At 46.9% G+C, this 13021-nt stretch overlaps 1 protein-coding gene across 2 annotated transcripts in view; it reads right to left on the reverse strand.

The window, feature by feature from the left end:
• RIMKLA (ribosomal modification protein rimK like family member A) overlaps positions 1-12720 on the reverse strand; it is a 34018-nt gene extending 21298 nt beyond the window's left edge. The window contains exon 1 of one of the 2 annotated variants that reach the window (XM_058717821.1): positions 12433-12720. In XM_058717821.1, the coding sequence (XP_058573804.1) occupies positions 12433-12595 (163 nt within the window). In that variant the 5' untranslated portion in view covers positions 12596-12720. The remainder of the gene's footprint in view (positions 1-12432) is intronic. The other variant, XM_058717822.1, reaches the window with a different exon arrangement.
• Positions 12721-13021: the final 301 nt, after the last annotated feature.

The raw sequence follows: 13021 nt of genomic DNA on the forward strand, positions 1-13021 counted from the left end.
GCCACTCAGATCTGAATCTGGCTAGCATTTTTAGTGGGCATCTGTTGTATTTTAGGTACTTTGCTAAGAACTTTCACATATATTATGTCATTTAAAGGAAAAATTCCTTGGGGCGCCTGGCTGCCTCAGTTAGCAGAGTGTGTGGTTCTTGATCTCCGGGTTGTGAGTTTGAGACCCATACTAGATATAGAGATTACTTAAAAAAAATTAAAAATAAATAAATAAACAAAAGATTTCTTGTCATATGGATCCCTGCCTTAGATCTGACTTTATTATTTTAAATTTTTTTAATGTTTATTTTTGAGAAAGAGACAGAGGGTGAGCAGGGGAGGGGCAGAGAGAGAGGGAGACACAGAACCTGAAGCAGGCTCCAGGCTCCGAGCTGTCAGCACAGAGCCCGACGTGGGCTCAAACCATGAACTGCGAGCTCATGACCCGAGCCGAAGTCTGACGCTTAAGCAACTGAGCCACGCAGGCGCCCAGATCTGACTTTAAAAGTCTCCACGTTGACTGATGCATAATGGGTTACCTCCCACCCCATGCACACAGACGCACACATCCTTGGTTTCATGAGAGAAAGCTTCAAAAGTAAGCTGGTTTTAGGGGTGCCTGGGTGGCTCAGTCAGTTAAGCGTCCGACTTCAGCTCAGGGCATAATCTTGTGGTCTGTGAGTTTAAGCCCTGCGTCAGGCTCTGTGCTGACAGCTCAGAGCCTGGAGGCTACTGCAGATTCTGTGTCTCCCTCTCTCTCTGCTCCTCCCCCACTCACACTCTCTCTCTCAAAAATAAGTAAACATTAAAAAAAAAAGTAAACTGGTTTGTAGTGCACTAGAAAAAAACCTTCATGTAGAAAGCAAGCAGCGGAGATAAGAAAATCACAGGACACTATAGGATGATGGCAAGCAAGGACCTCACGGCAGCTTTCGGGACCCCTATATACACACATATATACACACACACACACACACATATATATATATATGTATATACATATACATATATATTTTTTTTAATGTTTATTTTTGAGAAAGAGCGGGGGAGGGGCAGAAAGAGAGGGAGGCAGGAGATTCCAAGCAGGCTCCGCACTGTCAGCATAAAGCCCAATGTGGGGCTCAAATTCATGAACCTCAAGATCATGACCTGAGCCGAAATCAAGAGTCGGATACTTAACAGACTGAGCCACCCAGACTCAGGATTGTGTAACAGTGGCTGGTAGTGAAGCTCTGAAAGTTGTCAGAATGGCATCGACAGTAGAAGTAAAGTAAGTGGATGATCCACGGAGCGCTTCACATGATCTCATCGTGTTATAAGGAAGATGTGTCATTTGAAACATGACCTGGCCCCTCTCGATGATGTTCCAGGCTTTCCCTGTGTGTTTCTAGCCTCCACCTGCCCCCCCCCCCCATAAGGAAGTTATTTCTCAGAAGGAAGTTATTTTTATTTTTAAGGAGATGCTATCGCCACTCCTTCCCTTTTAAAGTTCTTTGTCACAAGGCCCAAAGAGGTCTTACCTCCACCTCATTAAAACCCACAGTCATTTAGTGGTTGCTTTTGTTCTCCAACAATTGCTATTTTCAGGTCATTTAATTCAGTTCAACCTTTAGTGAACTGTTGGGGTGAGTCAGACACACTACGAAGCAGGAATACCAAGCTGAGCCAGGTGATCTTTGCCTATGAGGAGCTTAGTCTCCTTAGGGACATACAGACACAACGTAAACATTCAGTATGTCACTCAACACATCCATTCAGCAATTATCTATTTAGCAGCTACTCTGGGCTGAGTCCACTGTTAGTTTGGGTGTCCCCAGAAGCGCTCCCGAGACAAGTGCAAGAAGTTTATTATTAGGATGGTAATTTCAGGAAACACGGGTGCGAGAGGAGAGAAGGGAATGTGGCAAATAGAGGGTATATTATTAAGTGAGTGACCGCCTTGGCAACCAGGGCTTAATCCTGCTGCGTAACAGTAAGAAATAGTTTAGTGCACACGCCTCAGTTATCCCACGTGAGGGGTGACAGAGTTGGCAATCGATAATTTTTGTGCACCAACTCAGTCTTTGGTTGAAAGCTGCTCCAGGGAGCAGCTTATTAATTTCCTGGCCCTTCATGGGGCGCCTGGGTGGCGCAGTCGGTTAAGCGTCCGACTTCAGCCAGGTCACGATCTCGCGGTCCGTGAGTTCGAGCCCCGCGTCAGGCTCTGGGCTGATGGCTCGGAGCCTGGAGCCTGTTTCCGATTCTGTGTCTCCCTCTCTCTCTGCCCCTCCCCCGTTCATGCTCTGTCTCTCTCTGTCCCAAAAAATAAAAAAATTAAAAAAAAAAAATTAAAAAAAAAAAAAAAAAAAATTTCCTGGCCCTTCTGGCTTGCCTTGCACGTATGGGCCAAGTGGCCTCTTGGGATCGGAGAGAGCCCTCAGAGATTCGGGTGTTGATGGTTAGAAGTGGGGCCCCAGTGCCATCAAATGGGAGGGCAACAGGGACACTGGAGGGCCACTCACAGCTAAGGAACAGGCACCATCTTAAGGGCTGGGCACGGGGGTAGAGGGGTCTGGGTGAAACAGATGATATCCCTGGAATTTAAGAAGAAAGACAACACACAATTGTGGTTAATGCTGTCGATGCTCTGTACAGGGTACCTGGGTGTTAGGAAGAGTTATCTGTCTGGTTTGGGCAGTGGGTGGGGAGAGGAGGTGACTGATTATAACACAAGTGGTCGAACAGGTATATATGTCAGGGCACACATAGTGACATATATATGTGAGAGAATCAAGGAAAGTTTCGGAAAGGAGATGTTGACTCATGGTGCCTTTGGGCTCAGAAAAAATGTGTGAAACTAATAAACGCACGTTCACCTCTCAGAAAGAAATCTATGGTCAAGGTCTGGCATCTTACAAGCACTGAGTTCAGGGATATCCCAGGGTGAATGTATTTGCAAAAGCACTGGGAGAAGTTAAGACAACTTGAGATGAAAGGCCATTATGATGAAGGAGATAAAGTGCTGGTCTCCAAGTCAGAGACGTGATTTAATCCCTTGACATTTAGGGGCACCTGGGTAACTCAGTAGGTTAAGTTAAGTGCCTAACTCTTAATTTCGGCTCAGGTCATGATCTTGGAGTTTGTGAGATCAAGCCCCGTGTTGGGCTCTGTGCTGACAGCGTGGAGCCTGCTTGCGATTCTCTCTCTCTCCCTCTGCCCCTCCCCACTTGTGCACAAGCATGCACGCGTTCTCTCTCTCAAAATAAATATATAAAACTTAAAAAAAAATGCCTCGTTGTCATTCAACAACTTGGCAAGACACAAGTCTCTGTGGGTGTCAATTTCCTCATCCGTAAAATGGAAGGGTCCCAGGAAACCAACCTGCCCTCTCCCAAACCCTCCCCACCCCTACCTCACTGTAATGAGCCTCCTTGCAACCACGAAGACAAATCTCCTCAAGCCCTTTATCCCTTTCACATCAGTCAACCAAGACTCCAGTCTCCGAGGCCACCTCATCTCCCTAGACGCTAATCCCCACCTGGCTCTGACATTGTCTTTTCTACTCCCATCTTCCACCCCTTTCCACCTCGCGGTGTCCTCTGGGACTCAACGGGCAGCAAATCCCCCATCCTCAACCTTTATAGTGAGTGTTCCCTTCACCCTCTTTTCCTGAGTGTGGCTCACCCCCGACTCTCCCCAGTTAACCCGCTTCCCTAACGGTCCTTCCCAGTTGTGGTTGTGCTCTCTTCCTGGCACCTGGGATTCCCGAACCTGCCAGTGGGAGAGATGCGCTCCTTGTTGTGGCTTCCAGACCTTCCTCCTCTCTCTCCCCTAAAACTCCCAGCTCAGCTCTCATCAGACTGCACAGCACTCCACTTGTACAGGCCATCTAGGGACCCCAGTCACCCACCTCTGTCTCTGAAGCTTTAGCTCCTGACTCATTGACCCCTCAACACTGCCACAGCTAATGCTGATTTCAGTACCCTTGTGCAGAATTCTTCCGATGCCCATGCCTCTGTTTCCTGACCTCATTTCCTCCAAGGATAGAAGTCCTTGGCTGAAGTCCACCACCTCAACTCAGTCACCACTCCGAGTTACATTCTAGACTTGATGCAATCATCATAATTCCAGTCTCCAAACACCGTCTCCTATCTTTCCAGCTTACTTTCTCTAGTACCCCCAACTCCAGCCAAACTTTGACCCCACTTTGACCCTAGGAACTACCATGTGTAGATCCCTGTTTTTTACTGCCCCTCGCTTCAGACCCTCACTTCCTGCCTTAACCTATTTAAATTTCATAGGAAAGCACCATAGCATGCATCTTCAAATCTATGGTACATCCTCAGATCTTGCACCTAGTTTTTGCCTGGCTGAACCACATCCCTGGTTAGACCAATCCAACTCTGCCTACTTCGTGTTCCCTCCTGTGCAGTGGAACATGAAGAAAAAAATACAAAAACCTGCCGACTGGTCTCAAGGGCATTCTTACTGCTGCCTGGCAAGCACCCTATTTCCCTGGTCCATTCACTCTCCCTGACCCTAAAGAACGATTTCACTTTCTCTTCTTGCTACTTTCTCCCTCCTTATTTCAATGAGAGAAACTGAAGCAATCAGAAAGGAACTTCCCTATAAGCTCCCACAAGCACATCTATCCATCTACTGGCACCTGGGCCATGTAGGTTATCTTCCCTCTTACAATGGCTGAAGCATCCTTGCTCCTAGCTTAGGCCAATTCCTTGAAATATGTAACAGATCCCAATCCCTCCTTCTCACTTATAAAGCACTGCTCCAGCAATCCACCTCCCCTGCATCACCAATTTCTCTCTCTCTACTGGATCATTCACACCAGCATATAACACACTGTTTTTTCTGTCTTAAGGAAAGACTCTCAAACCCATCTCCCCCTTGAGCAAGGTCTTAGCCAGCTAGGCTATTACAACAAAATACCACAGACTGGGGGGCTTAACCAACAGACATATATTTCTCACAGTTCTGGAGACTGGAAATCTGACATCAGGGTGCCAGCACGACTGGGTTCTGGTGAGGGCCCTGTTCCTAGCTTGCAGATAGCTGCCTTCTTGCTGTATCATCAGAAGGCAGAGAGAGAGAGAGAGAGAGAGAGAGAGAGAGAGAGAGAGAGAGAGAAAATTCGGGGGAGAAACAGTTCAGTTCATAGCAGGCTACTAATTCATTTTTCACCTTCCCTTTATAACAAAACTCCTAAGACAGTGCGTATATTCATTGTTTTCCATTATTTCATGAAGCTTCTCTTATCAGAGACACTAATGCTAACTCCATGTTGCTAAATCCAATGGTCCATTCTCACTGCTCATCTAACCTGATCTATCAGCAAAATCTGACACAGTCTGATCACGTCTTCCTTCTTTAAATACTTTCCCCACTCTGCTTCCAGGACATTCCTCTCTCCTGGATTTCTTCATCCCTTATACTTAGGTTCCCTTCCTGGCTGCTCCTCATCTCCCCAACCACTAACTGGAGTGCCCCAGAGCCCAGTCCTTGGACCTCTTCTCTTTTCTATGAAGTCACTCCCTTGATAGGTATGTGGAGATGCTTCTACTTTTGATATCTTCGGGCCAGGGCTTTCCCCTTTATCCCAACTGATATAACAGACCGCCTACTTGACATTTTCACTTGGATGTCTAATGGGCATCTCAGTCTCGGTCCTGATCCTCACCCCCTGCTCAAACCTACTCCTACATCCTTTCCACGTGGGTAAATGGCAAACTTTATTCTTCTAGCTGCTCAGGACAGACACATTGGAGTCCTCCTTGACTCGTCTTTCCTGAACATCCAACATCTGATCCAGTAGGCAAATCCTGACAACTCTGTCTTCAAAATCTACCCCAAATCCAGTTACTTTGCACCTCCTCCCCCGAAATCATTCTAGTCCAACGATCGTCATCTCTCACCCGAATTGTAGCAATGACCTCAGCAATCTCCCTGCTTCTGCCCTTGGTACCATCAGTCTGTTCTCAACACTGTGACCAGAGTGACCCTGTGACCATAAGGCAGGTCATGTCACCCCTCTGCTCAAAACCCTTCAATGGATTCCCAGTTCATCCAGAGTGAAATACAAAGTCCTTCCATGGCCCCCAAGGCCAGATATATTGGCTCTTCTCCCCTCACTCTCCACTTCTCTGACCTCCTCTCCCAGGGCCTGCTCCTTGGCTCACTCCGCTCTGGCCATACTAATTGCTTTGCTACTCCCTCTTGCCTAAACTACTCTAATCTCAGATATCTAAATGGCTTGTTTCCTCACCTCCTTCAAGTCTTTAGCTGAACATCATCTCCTAGGTGAGGAACACCCTTCCACCCTACCCAAAATTGCATCTCCTCTCCTGCCTCCAGAAACGTGCCATCCCCTTTCCCTGCTTTTTCCTCCTTAGCCCTTTTCACCAACATACTATATATTTTACTTATCTTGTTTGTATCCTATCTCTCCCATCTAGACTCTAATTTCCTGGAAGGGCAGGGATTTCTTCCTGTTTTGTTCTGGTACCTAGAATGATACCTTACACATAGTAGGTAGTCAACAGGTATTTGTTGACCAAAAGGATGAACGAAATCCTAACAATGAGGATAGAGACTGTTCTTACTCTCCATCACATCTCCAGTACCTAGCACAGTGCCTGGCACAGACTGGGCAGGCAACAGTTGTGAATGGGAAGGACTGTTGTGAAGATGAAGGCACATAAAAGATATGAAAGCATTAATAACAGAGTTACAGAAATAGTTATTCCATTATTCCTGTTGGTTCCTCAATGCAAAGTAACTAATTTAAATTTATCACTTTCTCATGGTGGGGGGGTCTTCTTGAATTACTTTTATTTTTTTAATGTATGTTTATTTTTGAGAGAGAGAGAGCGCGCAAGTGCGTGGGGGGGAGGGGCAAAGAGGGGGGGAGGACAGAGAATATGAAGCAGGTTCACACTGTCAGTGTAAAGCACAATGTGGGGCTGGAACCCATGAACTGTGAGGTCATGACCTGTGCCAAAGTCGGACACTCAACCAACTAGGCCACCCGGGCATTGCTTGAGTTACTTTTTAAGAGTGAAGGATCAAATGGGACTAGATTAAACATTTCAGATCATGTTGTAGTTATGTGTTAAAACAATATAAACCCATAATAAGGTAACGTGTCTCAGGAAAGTGGGTAAGGTTGGCGTACCTAACCACTGGAGAAGAGGGTGGAATGGGGTCAGGCTGGCACTGACATACCTGGATGTCACTGGACTCCCTGCTAATAAGGGGAGTGACAAGGACGTGTGGAGGGATGGGGATTACGTGGACCTCTCTGATGATGGCTCTACCCCTTCCACCAGGCAATCCTAACAAATTTGGAGGAAGCGTTACGGTAACAGCAATAGGTGGTTCAGAACTCTGTAAGTAAGGCTTTGAGATCTACTAAGGACCCCAATGTATTGGTTCTAGAATTCTTTCCAACACAGTTCATGAGGTATCCCTAAAAACTACCGTTAGAATCATAAAGTACACATCCAGTCCATCCTCAGTCCTTGAGGTTGGCCCACGGATATAAATGCGGACCCACGCAGTAAGGCGTATCCATTCAGTGCTCATGTCGGTTTAGAAACAGTATATGGCAGATGCTTCCATCCACTCTCGGACTTTTCCACTAGTCCTGTACGGTAGCTTATTCAGATTACAGAGTGTCAGGCCCAGGCTTTGGGCAGAGAGCGAGGTCAAAGATCAACCTCTAGGCACAGGTTAGTATGTACCCTTGCCTGCTAGGGCCTCCTTGCACAGCAATGGGAGACCATCCCTTCTCTGTGAGGCCTCTGCCATCTTCTGGAAGGCCGCGACACGACCATTTCATCAAATTCAGTTCGGATTCCTCCCACTTGAGCACTTACATCTAACTCAGCTGATTACAACAAAGAACCAAAGAAAAATATCCCAGAACACCTTAATTTAAAGAACCTGACCTAGAAATTGCCATATGGCCACCAAGGTTTCAGCTCTGAAAGAAAGACAAGGAATGCTGAGTCATTCTGCTCCTAAGAGACAAACTGCCACACACCCTCATTTCCAGGTGAGGTGCATCTTTTTGGTCTCGATGTCTATCCCTGAGTTTGTGACTATACTTGTTTTTTGAGACAATAAACTGCCATTGTAAAGACCTGTGGGTGATCAAAGAACTTAATTTACACTGGTGGCTCTGTCCTCATAGAATGGCTCATCACAAAAACATTTACATGGCCAAAAATGATCTCCCAAACAGAACCTAATTACCGTAAAAGTCTCATACGCTTCAAATTAGCTTCTCATGCCCTTCACTCAATCACCCAAACATTAACTGGAGGCCTACTATGTATGGAGGCCAGCTTCGGAACATACATTTGAGGGATCCCCAGTCGTTTCGGGAGACAAAGAGAAGACAAACTTCGTAAATAGATAAATTACAATAAAATATGATGGATCCTATTTTAGAAGGATACACAATGTTACTTGGCAGCAAATGGGAAAGAGATTGCCTGAGGGGAGGGGAGAGGAGGGGAGGGGAGGAAGTTCAAGAAAGACTGTACAGAGGTGAATCATGGGAGCTGAGGATGGAGGAGGAATAAATTTGCCACATGAGGGGCTCCTGGGTGGCTCTGTCCGTTAAAGATCTGACCCTTGATGTCGGCTCAGATCATGATCTCATGGTTTTTGAGATCGAGCCCCACGCTGGGCTCCATGCTGAGCATGGAGCCAGCTCAGGATTCTTTCTCCCTTTCATCCAGCCCCTCCCTCACTCACATGTATTCTCTCTCTCAAAATAAATAAATAAACTTAAAAAAAAAAAAGAAAGAAAGAAAGTTTGCCATGTGAGGGGAACTGCACCAGATGGGCACCTTGGGCCAAGGGAATCGAGTGCACGGGGCACGGGGAAGTCAGTGCAGGTGATGCATGGGGCAGAGTGGAAGAGAGGAAACAAATTTGCTGAGACTGGAATTCCTGAGTGCTGGTCCTCACTGCCAGCCAGTACTGTGTGCCAGACACCCTAGTGACGTTTTTGAGAGTTAATTTGCAGAAAGAACCTCAACAGCTGCCTGGCACACAACAAACACTACACATATTTTGCTTTGACTATTACTATGTGCATTTTGGTGACACATGCACCACCACCTTAGCCTGTGGTTAGGAACAATTAAGAAATATTTGTTGAATGAATGAAGAACTTGTGGTTTCTAAGAAGGAACAGAGATGCTACATCTCACGGAAAGGTGAAGGGAAAGTGTTTTCTACAGGATTGCTTCAGTCACCTGAAGGTCATTCCACTCTTCCCAGTGGCCATTCCCACTCACCCCATCCAAAGGTAGGCTGGGGCAGCTAGATCACTGGTTAAAAATACTCATCACAGGGGCACCTGGGCGGCTCAGTCAATTAAGCATCCGACTTCTGCTCTGGTCATGATCTCATGGTTCATGGGTTCGAGCCTTGCATCGGGCTCAGAGCTGACAGCCGGAGCCCAGAGCCTGCTTTGAATTTTGTGTCTCTCCCTCTTTCTCTGTCCCTCCCCCGCTTGTGCACACTCTCTTTCTCTCTCTCTCTCTCTCTCAAAAATAAATAAACACTAAAAAAAATACTCATCACAAAACTTTGCATTTGCATGGCATTTTCAGCTTACTTGTATTATCTTGTTTAAAATAACTGCCATCTTTAAATCCTAAACTTTTCATCTCTTGTCTGAATATAACCTGAAATTCTGTCTCTGGATCTAAGGTCCCACTAGCCTCCACAGGGGGAACCTCAGGAAAGAACTGAAGTAATTGGCTGAGGTCCTGCCCATACTGACTCCTGCATCAACCCCTACACTAATCTGAAGAAGGAATGAAGGAAGCAATGGTATGAATGAAGACTTTGTAAAGGTGGTGCATTAAACTCCTAAACTTTAAAATCACTTTGAAAAGTCACGCTCTAGGCTCAATGTAATTTAATTCAGTTCAATTCCACATCCACAGGAAAAGGTACTACAGGCTGTGGATGCCCCAGCACAGACTTATTCCGTATCCACAGCTGGAAATCAGACCAGGTCTTTAACTGTCGCTACTGCTGACCAGCTGGGTGGCACTGAGTATCTTTGAGCGTGTGGTTCTTCATTTGTAAAATGAAAGGGTCGGGATGGACAATCCCAAAGGCTTTCCCAGCTCTCACTCAATAATTTTCAAATGGGAAATGGCATTAATATCAGTAACTATTTCTGTATTTCAAAGCCAGTAAGTTCTAGAGTTCATTTTAGAAGAATACTTGGCTCAGCCAATCACCAAGTCTTTTCTATAGTTTGACTGCAGAAGAAACTGGGAAATAGAGTGCATATCTTTATTCACTCAAAAATATATATTGAGTGCCTATTATTGTAAGACACTATTCCAGTCATCGCTACAGCACTGAACAAGCAAGCGAGATCACGCTTCACACCCTTCCTTTGGACGGAGGAAATAGTTATCTGATAGGTTTGTTTTATATTATATAAATTGTGTGTGGCTATCTCTGAATTAGCAAAAGATTAAAACTGCTTCAAAAAATACCTGTCTTCAGTTTCTCCTTTAACTAGGCAAATAACTATATTTTCTTCTACTGTAAGAAGAAGTAACTCCTAGTTTGTGAATAGATTGAGCTACAGTCACAAATAAATTCCTATAAACTTTTAAGACACTGAACAGAAGTGTTTAAATGCTTTCTGCAGCACCGAGAATTTAATTTTCTCTTTTTCTGGGATGAATTCTTTAAAATGTTTAAAAAAAAATTTTAGTAATCTCTACGCCCAACATAGGGCTCAAATTCACAACTCCAAGATCAAGAGCCACATACTCTACCAACTGAGCTAGGCAGGCACCCCTAAAAGGGGATTTTAGATACAAAACAGCACTTCCCTACTCTTTCACAGAATGTGTGATGGGTTTACAACAGGAATATGATGTGGAATTTCAATGACTATATCTCAAAAATGGCATCTTTACAAGCTGCAAAATAAAGAAATAAAATGAAGAGCAAACAAACTGACCTTGGGGGTAGAAAAATGTATACTAGATCTAGATCAGGAAAATATAATAGATTGTTCCATTTAAGAATTTTAGAGCTGCAAGAACCACTTAGTTTTTATAAACAAGAAACCTGAGATTCAAAGACATAAAGGGACCTGGCCAAGGTAAAGCCAAGATACTTGTTAGTAGCAAAGCTGTGGTAAGAATTCAGCTTTGCAGAACCCTTATTCAGGAATCTTACTCTACGTTGACTGTTAAGCGTTTTAACAAATCGGGAATAGAGAGACAGTACCCCTTATAGATGACACATTGCTTTAGATTAATGTGTGACACCTAATGTTTATAGTATATTTCTCCAGCAGGCTATATAATCTGATATTACTTATGAAGGGTTTAGATAAATTTATGGATGAAGCATCTAGAACAGATACATTCTACACAGGTCACATTCAAAATGCCTGTAAGTATCCTGTTCAGAATTTGGAATCCCTTTCTCTGCTAAAGAAGAGTAACGAATCATGAGCTTATTTAACCAGGTATGATTGAAATATTATGAATGGTGTCCCAAAAAGCACCCTGAACTGGGCCCCAATTCCCCTCACCCCCAGCCCTACATCTGATCCCCCTGAAGTAGCTGGATTACTTCCAGAGTGGAGGCTGGAGCGACTCAAACTGCAAACCAGAGGGAGGTTCCTAAGCCACGGATTCCTGTCAGAGACTGCTTGTATTAAAGATAATTAAGAATATCTAAAAACATACTTAACCTTTTGAGGTCAGGGTCACAGATGATAACCATGTCTTACCCAAAAAATGTCTCTTGGACACAGCATAGAGAAATCTGAGGCCAGAATGGTCTGTACCTGAAATCTTGGCTTTTCTGGAATCAGACTTCAACACTTTTAGGAAGGAGGATGAGTTTAAAGAGAAGCCATCAACGGTCCACTCTCCCACTTACATACTCAAGAGGTGACTCCAATCGTAAATGTCTTCCCCTATGTAGGTTCCTAGTCTGGGAATGACATTCTATGTAGTGCATTACTGACGCTTACACGCTCCTAGAAAACTTTTAAAAACATTCATCTTAATGGCAATTTTGTAAATTTAGTGAGGGTTTCCATAAAGCTATACTGACAGGGTATGGATGCGAGCGGAATTTGCAAATTTTCCTCGGACCTCCAGACGGCTTCAGGTGAATTCGAGTTCCTCCCAAAACAAAGTCCCCTAAGTACGTGAAATTCCGTTCTCAAATCTTGGTCTCGGAGCAGATGGTGGTGGTCAAAGGAAGCTCTCAAGGTTAGGGGCTTTCTCCAACCCTAGGAGGGCTCGCGGGGGAGGGCGGCTGTTCTGCGGGGACCGAAGGAGACTTGGCTGGGGGAGGCCCGGGTGCGCGCGCCCACCGGCCGGCTCCCGGGGACCCCGGCGCGCCTCCCCGCCCTCCCGGGGCCCGCCTCGCTCACCGAGGTGGCCGCCGACGATGGTGACGGCGATCTGGTCCATGAGCACCGCCCGGAAGCGCACGTCCTGTTCGGAGCAGCGCTGACGGAGAGCGCGCAGGATCTGCACCTGCGGGTAGTCCTCGCGGATGCGCCGGTCCGTCAGGAACCAGAGCTGGGAGCACATGGCGGCCAGGGCGGCGGCGCCCGGCGCGGCGCGGGCCCCCTCGACGCCCCGGGCCGCTCGCTCGGGCTGGCGGGCGGGCGGGCGGCCGGCGTCCCGGGCGAGCGCGAGCCGCGGCTCCGCTCCCGCCGGTGCGCCAGGCGCCTCTGCAGCCCTGACCCAGCGAATCTGCCCGGCCACTCAGCGCCGCCGCCGGCCCGGGCCAGCCAATCAGCGCGCGGCGGCGGGCGCGGGCCGGCCGCGCGGCCAGCTGCAGAGGCGGCCTCCGCGGGCGGCGCCCGGGAGGGGCGGCGGGGCCGGGGGCCTGCGGCGGACGGGGGAGGGGCGGCGCCCGGCGGACGGGCCCCGGGGAGTCCGCGGGTGGCAGGAGGGCGACTAGCGCGGCAGCCGGAGGGCATCCCCGCCCCGCCCGGGACCCCGGTGGGCGTG

This window comes from Neofelis nebulosa, chromosome 2, assembly GCF_028018385.1.
Source record: "Neofelis nebulosa isolate mNeoNeb1 chromosome 2, mNeoNeb1.pri, whole genome shotgun sequence".
Taxonomy (NCBI): Eukaryota; Metazoa; Chordata; class Mammalia; order Carnivora; family Felidae; genus Neofelis; species Neofelis nebulosa.